Below are 16,616 nucleotides of genomic sequence, written 5' to 3'. Positions count from 1 at the left end.
CTTCTTCGCCCCGCCCCCTTCTCCCCTCTCGCCACGCCCCCTCTCTCCCCCCACCCGCCTCCCCCTTCTTCGCCCCGCCCCCTCCCCACCCCTCGCTCCCCCTGCTCCTCCCCCTAACTACCCCCCCCCTCTCTCCCCCACCCGCCCCTCCCCCCTCCTTCGCCACGCCCCCTTTCCCTTCGCCCCGCCTACTCACCATCCCCCCTCACTCCCTCTCCCCCCTCTCTCCCCCCCACCCGCCTCCCCCTTCTTCGCCCCGCCCCCTCCCCACCCCTCGCTCCCCCCCACCCGCCCCCTCCCCCCTCCTTCGCCCCTCCCCCTCTCCCTTAGCCCCTCCCCCTCCCCACCCCCCCTCTCTCCCCCCACCCGCCCCTCCCCCTTTCTTCCCCCCACCCCTCGCTCCCCTCGCCCCTCCCCCTAGCCGCCCCCCCGCCCCTCCCCCTCTCTCCCCCCCACCCGCCCCTCCCCCCTCTCTCCCCCCCACCTGCCCCTCCCCCCTCCTTCGCCCCGCCCCCTCCCACCCCCCGTAGCGACTTCCGCTTCCTGTCCGCGTCAACGTCACTAGGCCGCCTCCTCCGATTCGGGGTGGAAATTGTCGATTGGTGGAAATTGTCGATTGGCCGCTCAAGTTTTGAGGTAAATTTGGGGTCGGGGGGTGGAAATTGTCGACTTGTGGCTCGAGTTCTGAGGTAAAGTCGGGGACGGAGCGTCGGATGAACGTCGTGCGAACGTTGGGTGACGATGTTTTATTTTTAAGCAAATCTACACGCGTGTGGGGCGATAGGTTCATTGTAACAAGTTGACGTGGCGTGTCTCTCTGTGGTGTCTCTCTCAGTCTGTCTCTCTGTGTCTGTCTCTGTCTGTGTCTGTCTCTGTGTCTCTCTGTCTGTCTATGTCTCTGGCTGTCTCTGTGTCTCTCTCTGTCTGTCTGTGTGTTTGTGTCTGTCTCTGTGTCTCACTCTGTGTGTTTGTGTCTGTCTCTGTGTCTCACTCTGTCTGTTTGTGTCTGTCTCTGTCTGTCTGTGTCTCTCACTCTGTCTGTCTGTGTCTCACTCTGTGTCTCACTCTGTCTCTGTGTCTGTCTCTGTGTCTCTCTGTCTGTCTGTCTCTGTGTCTCTCTCTGTCTGTCTCTCTGTCTCTGTGTCTCTGTCTGTCTGTGTCTCACTCTGTCTGTCTGCCTGTGTTTGTGTCTGTCTCTGTGCCTCACTCTGTCTGTTTGTGTCTGTCTCTGTGTCTCTGTCTGTCTGTGTCTCTCACTCTGTCTGTCTGTGTCTCACTGTGTCTCACTCTGTCTCTGTGTCTGTCTCTGTGTCTCTCTGTCTGTCTGTCTCTGTGTCTCTCTCTGTCTGTCTCTCTGTCTCTGTGTCTCACTCTGTCTGTGTCTCTGTCTGTCTGTGTCTCACTCTGTCTGTCTGTCTGTGTGTTTGTGTCTGTCTCTGTGTCCCAATCACTCTGTCTGTCTGTGTCTCTCTCTGTCTGTCTGTGTGTCTCACTCAGTCTGTCTGTCTGTGTCTCTCTCTGTCTGTCTGTGTGTCTCACTCTGTCTGTCTGTGTCTCACTCAGTCTGTGTCTCTCAGTCTGTCTCTGTGTCTCTCTGTCTGTGTCTGTCTGTCTCTGTGTCTTTCTCTGTCTGTGTCTGTTTGTGTCTCACTCAGTCTGTCTGTCTGTGTCTCTCTCTGTCTGTATGTGTGTCTCACTCTGTCTCTGTCTGTGTCTGTTTGTGTCTGTCTCTGTGTCTCACTGTGTCTGTCACTCTGTCTATCTGTGTCTGTCTGTGTCTGTCTGTCTATGTCTGTCTGTGTCTGTCTGTGTCTGTCTCCCTCACCGTGTAATTCTCTCTGGGTGAGTGAGTGACTGTCTGAGTGACTGTCTGAGTGACTGTCTGAGTGACTGACTGAGTGACTGTCTGAGTGACTGTCTGAGTGACTGACTGAGTGACTGTCTGAGTGACTGACTGAGTGACTGTCTGAGTGACTGACTGAGTGACTGTCTGAGTGACTGACTGAGTGACTGTCTGAGTGACTGTCTGAGTGACTGTCTGAGTGACTGACTGAGTGACTGACTGAGTGACTGTCTGACTGTCTGAGTGACTGACTGAGTGACTGACTGAGTGACTGTCTGAGTGACTGTCTGAGTGACTGTCTGAGTGACTGACTGAGTGACTGACTGAGTGACTGTCTGAGTGACTGTCTGAGTGACTGACTGAGTGACTGTCTGAGTGACTGTCTGAGTGACTGTCTGAGTGACTGTCTGAGTGACTGACTGAGTGACTGAGTGACTGTCTGAGTGACTGTCTGAGTGACTGACTGAGTGACTGTCTGAGTGACTGTCTGAGTGACTGACTGAGTGACTGACTGAGTGACTGTCTGAGTGACTGACTGAGTGACTGACTGAGTGACTGTCTGAGTGACTGTCTGAGTGACTGTCTGAGTGACTGTCTGAGTGACTGTCTGAGTGACTGACTGAGTGACTGTCTGAGTGACTGTCTGAGTGACTGTCTGAGTGACTGACTGAGTGACTGTCTGAGTGACTGTCTGAGTGACTGACTGAGTGACTGTCTGAGTGACTGTCTGAGTGACTGTCTGAGTGACTGTCTGAGTGACTGACTGAGTGACTGTCTGAGTGACTGTCTGAGTGACTGACTGAGTGACTGTCTGAGTGACTGTCTGAGTGACTGACTGAGTGACTGTCTGAGTGACTGACTGAGTGACTGTCTGAGTGACTGTCTGAGTGACTGTCTGAGTGACTGTCTGAGTGACTGACTGACTGTCTGAGTGACTGACTGAGTGACTGACTGAGTGACTGTCTGAGTGACTGTCTGAGTGACTGACTGAGTGACTGTCTGAGTGACTGTCTGAGTGACTGTCTGAGTGACTGTCTGAGTGACTGACTGAGTGACTGTCTGAGTGACTGACTGAGTGACTGTCTGAGTGACTGTCTGAGTGACTGTCTGAGTGTCTGTCTGAGTGACTGTCTGAGTGACTGTCTGAGTGACTGTCTGAGTGACTGACTGAGTGACTGTCTGAGTGACTGACTGAGTGACTGACTGAGTGACTGTCTGAGTGACTGTCTGAGTGACTGACTGAGTGACTGACTGAGTGACTGTCTGAGTGACTGACTGACTGACTGAGTGACTGTCTGAGTGACTGACTGAGTGACTGACTGAGTGACTGTCTGAGTGACTGACTGAGTGACTGACTGAGTGACTGTCTGAGTGACTGTCTGAGTGACTGACTGAGTGACTGTCTGAGTGACTGACTGAGTGACTGTCTGAGTGACTGACTGAGTGACTGTCTGAGTGACTGACTGAGTGACTGTCTGAGTGACTGACTGAGTGACTGACTGAGTGACTGACTGAGTGACTGACTGAGTGACTGTCTGAGTGACTGTATGAGTGACTGTCTGAGTGACTGACTGAGTGACTGTCTGAGTGACTGACTGAGTGACTTTCTGAGTGACTGTCTGAGTGACTGTCTGAGTGACTGTCTGAGTGACTGACTGAGTGACTGTCTGAGTGACTGTCTGAGTAACTGACTGTCTGACTGACTGACTGAGTGACTGTCTGAGTGACTGACTGACTGAGTGACTGACTGACTGTCTGTCTGAGTGTCTGACTGACTGACTGACTAATCTCCCCTCCCCAGGTGATCCTGCGATGTCTCCACTGCGCGTGGCTCTCCTCCACCCGGATCTGTCTGAGTGACTCTCTGAGTGAGTGAGTGAGTGACTGTCTGAGTGACTGTCTGAGTGACTGACTGAGTGACTGTCTGAGTGACTGTCTGAGTGTCTGTCTGATCTGTCTGAGTGACTCTCTGAGTGAGTGAGTGAGTGACTGACTGAGTGACTGACTGAGTCACTGTCTGAGTGACTGACTGACTGACTGAGTGACTGACTGAGTGACTGTCTGAGTGACTGTCTGAGTGACTGACTGAGTGACTGTCTGAGTGACTGACTGAGTGACTTTCTGAGTGACTGTCTGAGCGACTGTCTGAGCGACTGTCTGAGTGACTGTCTGAGTGACTGACTGAGTGACTGTCTGAGTGACTGTCTGAGTAACTGACTGTCTGACTGACTGACTGACTGAGTGACTGTCTGAGTGACTGACTGACTGAGTGACTGACTGACTGTCTGTCTGAGTGTCTGACTGACTGACTGACTAATCTCCCCTCCCCAGGTGATCCTGCGATGTCTCCACTGCGCGTGGCTCTCCTCCACCCGGATCTGTCTGAGTGACTCTCTGAGTGAGTGAGTGACTGTCTGACTGAGTGACTGAGTGAGTGACTGAGTGAGTGTCTGAGTGACTGACTGAGTGAGTGACTGAGTGGATGAGTGGGTTGGTGAGTGACTGTCTGAGTGAGTTAGTGGCTGAGTGACTGTCTGAGTGACTGTCTGAGTGACTGTCGGAGTGACTGTCTGACTGAGTAACTGATTGAGTGAGTGGGTGAGCGAGTGAGTGGGTGAGTGACTGTCTGAGTGAGTGTCTGAGTGACTGACTGAATGAGTGACTGTCTGACTGACTGAGTGACTGACTGAGTAACTGACTGACTGAGTAACTGACTGAGTGACTGACTGACTGACTGTCTGTCTGAGTGACTGACTGACTAATCTCCCCTCCCCAGGTGATCCAGCGATGTCTCCACTGCGCGTGGCTCTCCTCCACCCGGATCTGGGCATTGGCGGCGCTGAGAGGCTGTGTGTGGACATGGCGCTGAGTCTGCAAGAGGGTGGTCACTCGGTGCACGTGTTCACAGCTCACCACGACCACTCACACTGCTTCCCAGAGACCACGGATGGTACTCTCAGGGTGAGGAGTCACTCAGTCACTCAGTCAGTCACTCAGTCACTCAGTCAGTCAGTCACTCACCCACTCACTCACCCACCCACTCACTCAGTCAGCCACTCGCTCGCTCATTCAATCAGCCACTCAGTCACTCACTCAGTCACTCAGTCACTCATTCAGTTACTCACTCACCCACTCACCCACCCACTCACCCACCCACTCACTCACTCGCTGAGTCTGCAAGAGGGTGCACACTCGGTGCACGTGTTCACAGCTCACCACGACCACTCACACTGCTTCCCAGAGACCACGGATGGTACTCTCAGGGTGAGTTACTCAGTCAGTCAGTCAGTCACTCAGTCAGTCACTCAGTCAGTCACTCAGTCAGTCAGTCACTCACCCACCCACCCACCCACTCACCCACCCACTCACCCACTCGCCCACCCACTCACCCACCCACTCACTCACCCACCCACCCACCCACTCACTCACCCACCCACTCACTCACTTACCCACTCACCCACCCACTCACCCACTCACCCACCCACTCACCCACTCACCCACTCACTCACCCACCCACCCACTCACTCACTCACTCACTCACTCACCCACCCACCCACCCACCCACCCACCCACCCACTCACCACCCACTCACCCACCCACCCACTCCCTCACTCACTCACCCACCCACTCACTCACTCACTCACCCACTCACTCACCCACCCACTCACCCACCCACCCACTCACCCACCCACTCACCCACTCACCCACTCACTCACTCACCCACTCACTCACTCATTCACCCACTCACCCACCCACCCACTCACCCACCCACTCACTCACCCACCCACTCACACACTCACTCACCCACCCACCCACCCACTCACCCACCCACCCACTCACCCACTCACCCACCCACTCACCCACTCACCCACTCACCCACCCACCCACTCACCCACCCACCCACTCACCCACTCACTCACTTACTCACCCACCCACCCACCCACCCACCCACTCACTCACTCACCCACCCACTCACCCACCCACCCACCCACTCACCCACTCACTCACTTACTCACCCACCCACCCACTCACCCACCCACCCTGTGTCTAGGTGACTGTGGCAGGCGACTGGCTTCCACGCAGCCTGTGTGGCAGGGCCCAGGCTCTGTGTGCGTGGCTCAGTCACTCACTCACTCAGTCACTCACTCACTCAGTCACCCACCCACTCACCCACCCACCCACCCACCCACCCACCCACCCACCCACCACTCACCCACCCACCCTGTGTCTAGGTGACTGTGGCAGGCGACTGGCTTCCACGCAGCCTGTGTGGCAGGGCCCAGGCTCTGTGTGCGTGGCTCAGTCACTCACTCACTCAGTCACTCTCTACCCAGGTGACTGTGGCAGGCGACTGGCTTCCACGCAGCCTGTGTGGCAGGGCCCAGGCTCTGTGTGCGTGGCTCAGTCACTCACTCACTCAGTCACTCTCTACCCAGGTGACTGTGGCAGGCGACTGGCTTCCACGCAGCCTGTGTGGCAGGGCCCAGGCTCTGTGTGCGTGGCTCAGTCACTCACTCACTCAGTCACTCACTCACTCACTCAGTCACCCACCCACCCACTCACCCACCCACCCACTCACTCACTCACCCACCCACTCTGTGTCTAGGTGACTGTGGCAGGCGACTGGCTTCCACGCAGCCTGTGTGGCAGGGCCCAGGCTCTGTGTGCGTGGCTCAGTCACTCACTCACTCAGTCACTCACTCACTCAGTCACCCACCCACTCACCCACCCACCCACCCACTCACCCACCCACCCTGTGTCTAGGTGACTGTGGCAGGCGACTGGCTTCCACGCAGCCTGTGTGGCAGGGCCCAGGCTCTGTGTGCGTGGCTCAGTCACTCACTCACTCAGTCACTCACTCACTCACTCAGTCACCCACCCACCCACTCACCCACCCACTCACTCACTCACCCACCCACCCACTCTGTGTCTAGGTGACTGTGGCAGGCGACTGGCTTCCACGCAGCCTGTGTGGCAGGGCCCAGGCTCTGTGTGCGTGGCTCAGTCACTCACTCACTCACTCAGTCACTCACTCACTCAGTCACCCACCCACTCACCCACCCACCCACCCACCCACTCACCCACCCACCCTGTGTCTAGGTGACTGTGGCAGGCGACTGGCTTCCACGCAGCCTGTGTGGCAGGGCCCAGGCTCTGTGTGCGTGGCTCAGTCACTCACTCACTCAGTCACTCACTCACTCAGTCACCCACCCACTCACCCACCCACCCACCCACTCACCCACCCACCCTGTGTCTAGGTGACTGTGGCAGGCGACTGGCTTCCACGCAGCCTGTGTGGCAGGGCCCAGGCTCTGTGTGCGTGGCTCAGTCACTCACTCACTCAGTCACTCACTCACTCAGTCACCCACCCACTCACCCACCCACCCACCCACTCACCCACCCACCCTGTGTCTAGGTGACTGTGGCAGGCGACTGGCTTCCACGCAGCCTGTGTGGCAGGGCCCAGGCTCTGTGTGCGTGGCTCAGTCACTCACTCACTCAGTCACTCACTCACTCACTCAGTCACCCACCCACCCACTCACCCACCCACTCACTCACTCACCCACCCACCCACTCTGTGTCTAGGTGACTGTGGCAGGCGACTGGCTTCCACGCAGCCTGTGTGGCAGGGCCCAGGCTCTGTGTGCGTGGCTCAGTCACTCACTCACTCACTCAGTCACTCACTCACTCAGTCACCCACCCACTCACCCACCCACCCACCCACCCACTCACCCACCCACCCTGTGTCTAGGTGACTGTGGCAGGCGACTGGCTTCCACGCAGCCTGTGTGGCAGGGCCCAGGCTCTGTGTGCGTGGCTCAGTCACTCACTCACTCAGTCACTCACTCACTCAGTCACCCACCCACTCACCCACCCACCCACCCACTCACCCACCCACCCTGTGTCTAGGTGACTGTGGCAGGCGACTGGCTTCCACGCAGCCTGTGTGGCAGGGCCCAGGCTCTGTGTGCGTGGCTCAGTCACTCACTCACTCAGTCACTCACTCACTCAGTCACCCACCCACTCACCCACCCACCCACCCACTCACCCACCCACCCACCCACCCACCCACTCACCCACCCACCCTGTGTCTAGGTGACTGTGGCAGGCGACTGGCTTCCACGCAGCCTGTGTGGCAGGGCCCAGGCTCTGTGTGCGTGGCTCAGTCACTCACTCACTCAGTCACTCACTCACTCAGTCACCCACCCACTCACCCACCCACCCACTCACCCACCCACCCTGTGTCTAGGTGACTGTGGCAGGCGACTGGCTTCCACGCAGCCTGTGTGGCAGGGCCCAGGCTCTGTGTGCGTGGCTCAGTCACTCACTCACTCAGTCACCCACCCACTCACCCACCCACCCACCCACTCACCCACCCACCCACTCTGTGTCTAGGTGACTGTGGCAGGCGACTGGCTTCCACGCAGCCTGTGTGGCAGGGCCCAGGCTCTGTGTGCGTGGCTCAGTCACTCACTCACTCAGTCACCCACTCACTCACCCACTCACCCACCCACTCACTCACTCAGTCACTCACCCACCCACTCACCCACCCACCCACCCACTCACCCTCTACCCAGGTGACTGTGGCAGGCGACTGGCTTCCACGCAGCCTGTGTGGCAGGGCCCAGGCTCTGTGTGCGTGGCTCCGGATGGTCTACGTGGCGCTCTGCGTTGTCTACTTCAGCGGCGACGAGGGGGGTCCATTTCACGTCGCTATCTGTGACCAGGTGCCAGCAGCGGTGCCTCTACTCAGGTGAGGCGCTTAGCTCTCTCTTAGCTCTCTCTTAGCTCTCTCTTAGCTCTCCCTTAGCTCTCTCTTAGCTCTCTCTTAGCTCTCCCTTAGCTCTCTCTCTTAGCTCTCCCTTAGCTCTCCCTTAGCTCTCTCTTAGCTCTCTCTTAGCTCTCTCTTAGCTCTCTCTTAGCTCTCTCTTAGCTCCCTCTTAGCTCTCTCTTAGCTCTCTCTTAGCTCTCTCTTAGCTCTCTCTTAGCTCTCTCTTAGCTCTCTCTCTTAGCTCTCTCTCTTAGCTCTCTCTTAGCTCTCTCTTAGCTCTCCCTTAGCTCTCTCTTAGCTCTCTCTTAGCTCTCTCTTAGCTCTCTCTTAGCTCTCTCTTAGCTCTCTCTTAGCTCTCTCCTAGCTCTCTCTTAGCTCTCTCCTAGCTCTCTCTTAGCTCTCTCTTAGCTCTCTCTTAGCTCTCTCTCTTAGCTCTCTCTTAGCTCTCTCTTAGCTCTCTCTTAGCTCTCTCTTAGCTCTCTCTTAGCTCTCTCTTAGCTCTCTCTTAGCTTTCCCTTAGCTCTCTCTTAGCTCTCTCTTAGCTCTCTCTCTCAGCTCTCTCTTAGCTCACTCCTAGCTCTCTCTTAGCTCTCTCTTAGCTCTCTCTTAGCTCTCTCTTAGCTCTCTCTTAGCTCTCTCTTAGCTCTCTCTCAGCTCTCTCTTAGCTCTCTCTTAGCTCTCTCTTAGCTCTCTCTTAGCTCTCTCTTAGCTCTCTCTTAGCTCTCTCTTAGCTCTCTCTTAGCTCTCCCTTAGCTCTCTCTTAGCTCTCTCTTAGCTCTCTCTCTCAGCTCTCTCTTAGCTCTCTCTTAGCTCTCTCTCAGCTCTCTCTTAGCTCTCCCTTAGCTCTCTCTTAGCTCTCTCTTAGCTCTCTCTTAGCTCTCTCTTAGCTCTCTCTCTTAGCTCTCTCTTAGCTCTCTCTCTTAGCTCTCTCTTAGCTCTCTCTTAGCTCTCTCTTAGCTCTCTCTTAGCTCTCTCTTAGCTCTCTCCTAGCTCTCTCCTAGCTCTCTCTTAGCTCTCTCTTAGCTCTCTCTTAGCTCTCTCTTAGCTCTCCCTTAGCTCTCTCTTAGCTCTCTCTTAGCTCTCTCTTAGCTCTCTCTTAGCTCTCCCTTAGCTCTCTCTTAGCTCTCTCTTAGCTCTCTCTTAGCTCTTTCTTAGCTCTCCCTTAGCTCTCCCTTAGCTCTCCCTTAGCTCTCTCTTAGCTCTCTCTTAGCTCTCCCTTAGCTCTCTCTTAGCTCTCTCTTAGCTCTCTCTTAGCTCTCTCTTAGCTCTCTCTTAGCTCTCTCTTAGCTCTCTCTTAGCTCTCTCTTAGCTCTCTCTTAGCTCTCTCTTAGCTCTCTCTTAGCTCTCCCTTAGCTCTCCCTTAGCTCTCCCTTAGCTCTCTCTTAGCTCTCTCTTAGCTCTCTCTTAGCTCTTTCTTAGCTCTCTCTTAGCTCTCTCTTAGCTCTCTCTTAGCTCTCTCTTAGCTCTCTCTTAGCTCTCTCTTAGCTCTTTCTTAGCTCTCTCTTAGCTCTCTCTTAGCTCTCTCTTAGCTCTCTCTTAGCTCTCCCTTAGCTCTCTCTTAGCTCTCTCTTAGCTCTCTCTTAGCTCTCTCTTAGCTCTCCCTTAGCTCTCCCTTAGCTCTCTCTTAGCTCTCCCTTAGCTCTCTCTTAGCTCCCTCTTAGCTCTCTCTTAGCTCTATCTTAGCTCTCTCTTAGCTCTCTCTTAGCTCTCTCTCTTAGCTCTCTCTTAGCTCTCTCTTAGCTCTCTCTTAGCTCTCTCTTAGCTCTCTCTTAGCTCTCTCTTAGCTCTCTCTTAGCTCTCTCTTAGCTCTCTCTTAGCTCTCTCTCTTAGCTCTCTCTCTTAGCTCTCTCTCTTAGCTCTCTCTCTTAGCTCTCTCTCTTAGCTCTCTCTTAGCTCTCTCTTAGCTCTCTCTTAGCTCTCTCTTAGCTCTCTCTTAGCTCTCTCTTAGCTCTCTCTTAGCTCTCTCTCTTAGCTCTCTCTCTTAGCTCTCTCTCTTAGCTCTCTCTTAGCTCTCCCTTAGCTCTCCCTTAGCTCTCTCTTAGCTCTCTCTTAGCTCTCTCTTAGCTCTCTCTTAGCTCTCTCTTAGCTCTCTCTTAGCTCTCCCTTAGCTCTCTCTTAGCTCTCTCTTAGCTCTCTCTTAGCTCTCTCTTAGCTCTCTCTTAGCTCTCTCCTAGCTCTCCCTTAGCTCTCTCTCTTAGCTCTCTCTTAGCTCTCTCTTAGCTCTCTCTTAGCTCTCTCTTAGCTCTCTCCTAGCTCTCCCTTAGCTCTCTCTCTTAGCTCTCCCTTAGCTCTCTCTTAGCTCTCTCTTAGCTCTCTCTTAGCTCTCTCTTAGCTCTCTCTCTTAGCTCTCTCTTAGCTCTCCCTTAGCTCTCTCTTAGCTCTCCCTTAGCTCTCTCTTAGCTCTCTCTTAGCTCTCTCTTAGCTCTCTCTTAGCTCTCTCTTAGCTCTCCCTTAGCTCTCTCTTAGCTCTCTCTTAGCTCTCTCTTAGCTCTCTCTTAGCTCTCTCTTAGCTCTCTCTTAGCTCTCTCTTAGCTCTCTCTTAGCTCTCTCTTAGCTCTCTCTTAGCTCTCTCTTAGCTCTCTCTTAGCTCTCTCTTAGCTCTCTCTTAGCTCCCTCTTAGCTCTCTCTTAGCTCTCTCTTAGCTCTCTCTCTTAGCTCTCTCTTAGCTCTCTCTTAGCTCTCCCTTAGCTCTCTCTTAGCTCTCTCTTAGCTCTCTCTTAGCTCTCTCTTAGCTCTCTCTTAGCTCTCTCTTAGCTCTCTCTCTTAGCTCTCTCTCTTAGCTCTCTCTCTTAGCTCTCTCTTAGCTCTCTCTTAGCTCTCTCTTAGCTCTCTCTCTTAGCTCTCGCTCTCTCTTAGCTCTCTCTTAGCTCTCTCTTAGCTCTCTCTTAGCTCTCTCTTAGCTCTCTCTTAGCTCTCTCTTAGCTCTCTCTCTTAGCTCTCTCTCTTAGCTCTCTCTTAGCTCTCTCTTAGCTCTCTCTTAGCTCTCTCTTAGCTCTCTCTTAGCTCTCTCTTAGCTCTCTCTTAGCTCTCTCTCAGCTCTCTCTTAGCTCTCTCTCAGCTCTCTCTTAGCTCTCTCTTAGCTCTCTCTCTTAGCTCTCTCTCTTAGCTCTCTCTTAGCTCTCTCTTAGCTCTCTCTTAGCTCTCTCTTAGCTCTCTCTTAGCTCTCTCTTAGCTCTCTCTTAGCTCTCTCTCAGCTCTCTCTTAGCTCTCTCTTAGCTCTCTCTTAGCTCTCTCTTAGCTCTCTCTTAGCTCTCTCTTAGCTCTCTCTTAGCTCTCTCTAAACTCTCTCTAACTCTCTCTAAACTCTCTCTAAACTCTCTCTAACTCTCTAAACTCTCTCTAAACTCTCTCTAAACTCTCTCTAAACTCTCCCTTACCTCTCCCAGGTGGTGTGGCAGACTGCGGGTGGTCTTCTACTGCCACTACCCTCTCTCTAAACTCTCTCTAAACTCTCCCTTATCTCTCCCTTACCTCTCCCCAGGTGGTGTGGCAGACTGCGGGTGGTCTACTACTGCCACTACCCAGACCTCTAAACTCTCTCTAACTCTCTAAACTCTCTCTAAACTCTCTCTAAACTCTCTCTAAACTCTCTCTAAACTCTCCTTACCTCTCCCTTACCTCTCCCCAGGTGGTGTGGCAGACTGCGGGTGGTCTACTACTGCCACTACCAGACCTCTAAACTCTCTCTAACTCTCTAAACTCTCTCTAAACTCTCCCTTATCTCTCCCTTACCTCTCCCCAGGTGGTGTGGCAGACTGCGGGTGGTCTACTACTGCCACTACCCAGACCTCTAAACTCTCTCTAACTCTCTAAACTCTCTCTAAACTCTCTCTAAACTCTCTCTAAACTCTCCCTTACCTCTCCCTTACCTCTCCCCAGGTGGTGTGGCAGACTGCGGGTGGTCTACTACTGCCACTACCCAGACCTCTAAACTCTCTCTAAACTCTCTCTAAACTCTCTCTAAACTCTCTCTAAACTCTCTAAACTCTCTCTAAACTCTCCCTTACCTCTCCCCAGGTGGTGTGGCAGACTGCGGGTGGTCTACTACTGCCACTACCACTCTCTCTAAACTCTCTCTAAACTCTCTCTAAACTCTCTCTAAACTCTCTCTAAACTCTCTAAACTCTCCCTTATCTCTCCCTTACCTCTCCCCAGGTGGTGTGGCAGACTGCGGGTGGTCTACTACTGCCACTACCCAGACCTCTAAACTCTCTCTAACTCTCTAAACTCTCTCTAAACTCTCCCTTATCTCTCCCGTACCTCTCCCCAGGTGGTGTGGCAGACTGTGGGTGGTCTACTACTGCCACTACCCAGACCTCTAAACTCTCTCTAACTCTCTAAACTCTCTCTAAACTCTCTCTAAACTCTCTCTAAACTCTCCCTTATCTCTCCCTTACCTCTCCCCAGGTGGTGTGGCAGACTGCGGGTGGTCTACTACTGCCACTACCCCTCTCTCTAAACTCTCTCTAAACTCTCTCTAACTCTCTCTAAACTCTCTCTAAACTCTCCCTTATCTCTCCCTTACCTCTCCCCAGGTGGTGTGGCAGACTGCGGGTGGTCTACTACTGCCACTACCCAGACCTCTAAACTCTCTCTAACTCTCTAAACTCTCTCTAACTCTCTAAACTCTTTCTAAACTCTCTCTAAACTCTCTAAACTCTCTCTAAACTCTCCCTTACCTCTCCCCAGGTGGTGTGGCAGACTGCGGGTGGTCTACTACTGCCACTACCCAGACCTCTAAACTCTCTCTAACTCTCTAAACTCTCTCTAAACTCTCTCTAAACTCTCCCTTACCTCTCCCTTACCTCTCCCCAGGTGGTGTGGCAGACTGCGGGTGGTCTACTACTGCCACTACCCCTCTCTCTAAACTCTCTCTAACTCTCTCTAAACTCTCTCTAAACTCTCCCTTATCTCTCCCTTACCTCTCCCCAGGTGGTGTGGCAGACTGCGGGTGGTCTACTACTGCCACTACCCAGACCTCTAAACTCTCTCTAACTCTCTAAACTCTCTCTAAACTCTCTCTAAACTCTCCCTTACCTCTCCCTTACCTCTCCCCAGGTGGTGTGGCAGACTGCGGGTGGTCTACTACTGCCACTACCCAGACCTGCTGCTCTCCCCGCGCTCCACGCGTCTCTCCCCCCGGCGCTTGTACCGCTCTCCGCTTGACCGAGCTGAGCAGTGGGCTACGGGACTCGCTCACACACTCTGCGTCAACTCACAGTTCACCGGTAACCCACGGCGACAGCCGGAGCAACCGCGGGATAACCGCCGTAGCAACCGACATAACCACAGCAACCACCACAACCACCACCACTACCACCACCACCACCACAACCACCACGAACACAACCACCACCACCACTACCACCACAACCACCACCACTACCACCACCACCACCACAACCACCACCACCACAACCACCACCACCACAACCACCACCACAACAGCTACGATTACCGTAACTAATCTCCTCTCTCCCCACCCTCCCTCTCTCTCCCCCCACCACCACCACCACCACCCCCACCACCACCACCCCCCCCCCTCACCACCACCACCACCACCCCCACCACCACCCCCACCACCATCCCCCCCTCACCACCACCCCCCCCCCTCACCACCACCACCACCACCCCCACCACCACCACCATCCCCCCACCACCACCACCCCCCCCCCCTCACCACCACCACCACCCCCACCACCACCCCCACCACCCCCACCACCACCACCACCATCCCCCCACCACCACCCCCACCACCACCCCCACCACCATCCCCCCACCACCACCACCCCCCCCCTCACCACCACCACCACCACCCCCCCCCCTCACCACCACCACCACCACCACCCCCACCACCACCACCACCCCCACCACCACCACCCCCCCCCTCACCACCACCACCACCACCACCCCCACCACCACCACCACCACCACCCCCACCACCATCCCCCCACCACCACCACCCCCCCCCCTCACCACCACCACCACCCCCACCACCACCCCCACCACCACCACCCCCCCCCTCACCACCACCACAACCCCCACCACCCCCACCACCACCACCCCCCCCCCTCACCACCACCACAACCCCCACCACCACCACCACCACCACCCCCCCCCTCACCACCACCACCACCCCCACCACCATCCCCCCACCACCACCACCCCCCCCCCCTCACCACCACCACCACCACCACCACCCCCACCACCACCACCACCACCACCCCTCCCCCCACCACCACCACCCCCCCCCCTCACCACCACCACCACCTCACACAGCGTCAGTCTTCAGGGAGACTTTCCCCTCTCTCAGTCACCGCCCTCTTAGAGTCATCTACCCCTCGGTGAGGCTCTCTCCACTGCTCGACTGTGACGGTGGTGACGGTGGTGACGGTGGTGACGGTGGTGGCGGTGGTGGCGGTGGTGGCGGTGGTGGCGGTGGTGGCGGTGGTGGCGGTGGTGGTGGAGGGCTGGAAGTTGATGACGTGGTCTTGCGAGGCGTGCTCACGTCACGGACCAGCATCTTGTTCCTGTCCATCAATCGCTACGAGAAGAAGAAGGGGCTGGAGCTTGCGCTGCACGCCATGGGTGAGACACACGCACAGAGACACACAGAGACACAGAGAAAGAGAGACACAGAGAGAGACACACAGAGAGAGACACAGAGACACAGAGAGACACAGACACACAGAGACACACAGAGAGACACAGACACACAGAGACACACAGAGACACACACAGACACACACACAGACACACACAGAGAGAGACGGAGACACACAGAGAGAGAGACACACACAGAGACAAAGACACACACACAGAGACACACACAGAGACACAGAGAGAGACACAAAGACACAGAGACACAGAGACACAAAGAGACACAAAGAGACACACAGAGACCCACAGAGAATCACAGAGACTCACAGAGACACACAGAGATACACAGACACACAGAGAGACACAGAGACCCATAGAGACACACAGAGAGACACAGAGACCCACAGAGACCCACAGAGACCCACAGAGACCCACAGAGACCCACAGAGATACACAGACACACAGAGAGACACAGAGACCCATAGAGACACACAGAGAGACACAGAGACCCACAGAGACCCACAGAGACCCACAGAGACTCACAGAGACCCACAGAGACTCACAGAGATACACAGAGACACACAGAGACACACAGAGAGACACAGAGACCCATAGAGACACACAGAGAGACACAGAGACCCACAGAGACCCACAGAGACTCACAGAGACTCACAGAGAGACACAGAGACCCATAGAGACACACAGAGAGACACAGAGACTCACAGAGAGACACAGAGACCCATAGAGACACACAGAGAGACACAGAGACCCACAGAGACACACAGAGACACACAGAGACCCACAGAGACACACAGAGAGACACAGAGATACACAGAGACCCACAGAGACACACAGAGACCCACAGAGACCCACAGAGACTCACAGAGATACACAGAGACACACAGAGACACACAGAGAGACACAGAGACCCACAGAGACCCACAGAGACTCACAGAGACTCACAGAGAGACACAGAGACCCATAGAGACACACAGAGAGACACAGAGACTCACAGAGAGACACAGAGACCCATAGAGACACACAGAGAGACACAGAGACCCACAGAGACACACAGAGACACACAGAGACCCACAGAGACACACAGAGAGACACAGAGATACACAGAGACCCACAGAGACACACAGAGAGACACAGAGATACACAGAGAGACACAGAGACCCACAGAGACCCACAGAGACTCACAGAGATACACAGAGACACACAGAGAGACACAGAGACCCACAGAGACCCACAGAGACTCACAGAGATACACAGAGAGACACAGAGACTCATAGAGAGACACAGAGACCCATAGAGACACACAGAGAGACACAGAGACTCACAGAGAGACACAGAGACCCATAGAGACACACAGAGAGACACAGAGACCCACAGAGACAC

At 54.9% G+C, this 16,616-nt stretch overlaps 1 protein-coding gene across 1 annotated transcript; it reads left to right on the top strand.

Moving 5' to 3' along the window:
• Positions 1 to 523: 523 nt before the first annotated feature.
• On the top strand, positions 524 to 15,472 carry ALG2 (ALG2 alpha-1,3/1,6-mannosyltransferase; the record flags this gene model as incomplete). Its single annotated transcript, XM_078884270.1, has 5 exons — positions 524 to 636; positions 4,620 to 4,804; positions 8,422 to 8,597; positions 13,674 to 13,843; positions 14,895 to 15,472. Coding segments are annotated over exons 2-5 (1,098 nt in total), but the record flags the coding sequence as incomplete, so codon positions are not given.
• Between the last annotated feature and the right edge of the window lie 1,144 nt (positions 15,473 to 16,616).

This window comes from Lampetra fluviatilis, chromosome 81 (genome assembly GCF_964198595.1).
Source record: "Lampetra fluviatilis chromosome 81, kcLamFluv1.1, whole genome shotgun sequence".
NCBI lineage: Eukaryota > Metazoa > Chordata > Hyperoartia > Petromyzontiformes > Petromyzontidae > Lampetra > Lampetra fluviatilis.
This window is presented reverse-complemented; position numbering and strand designations above follow the sequence as displayed.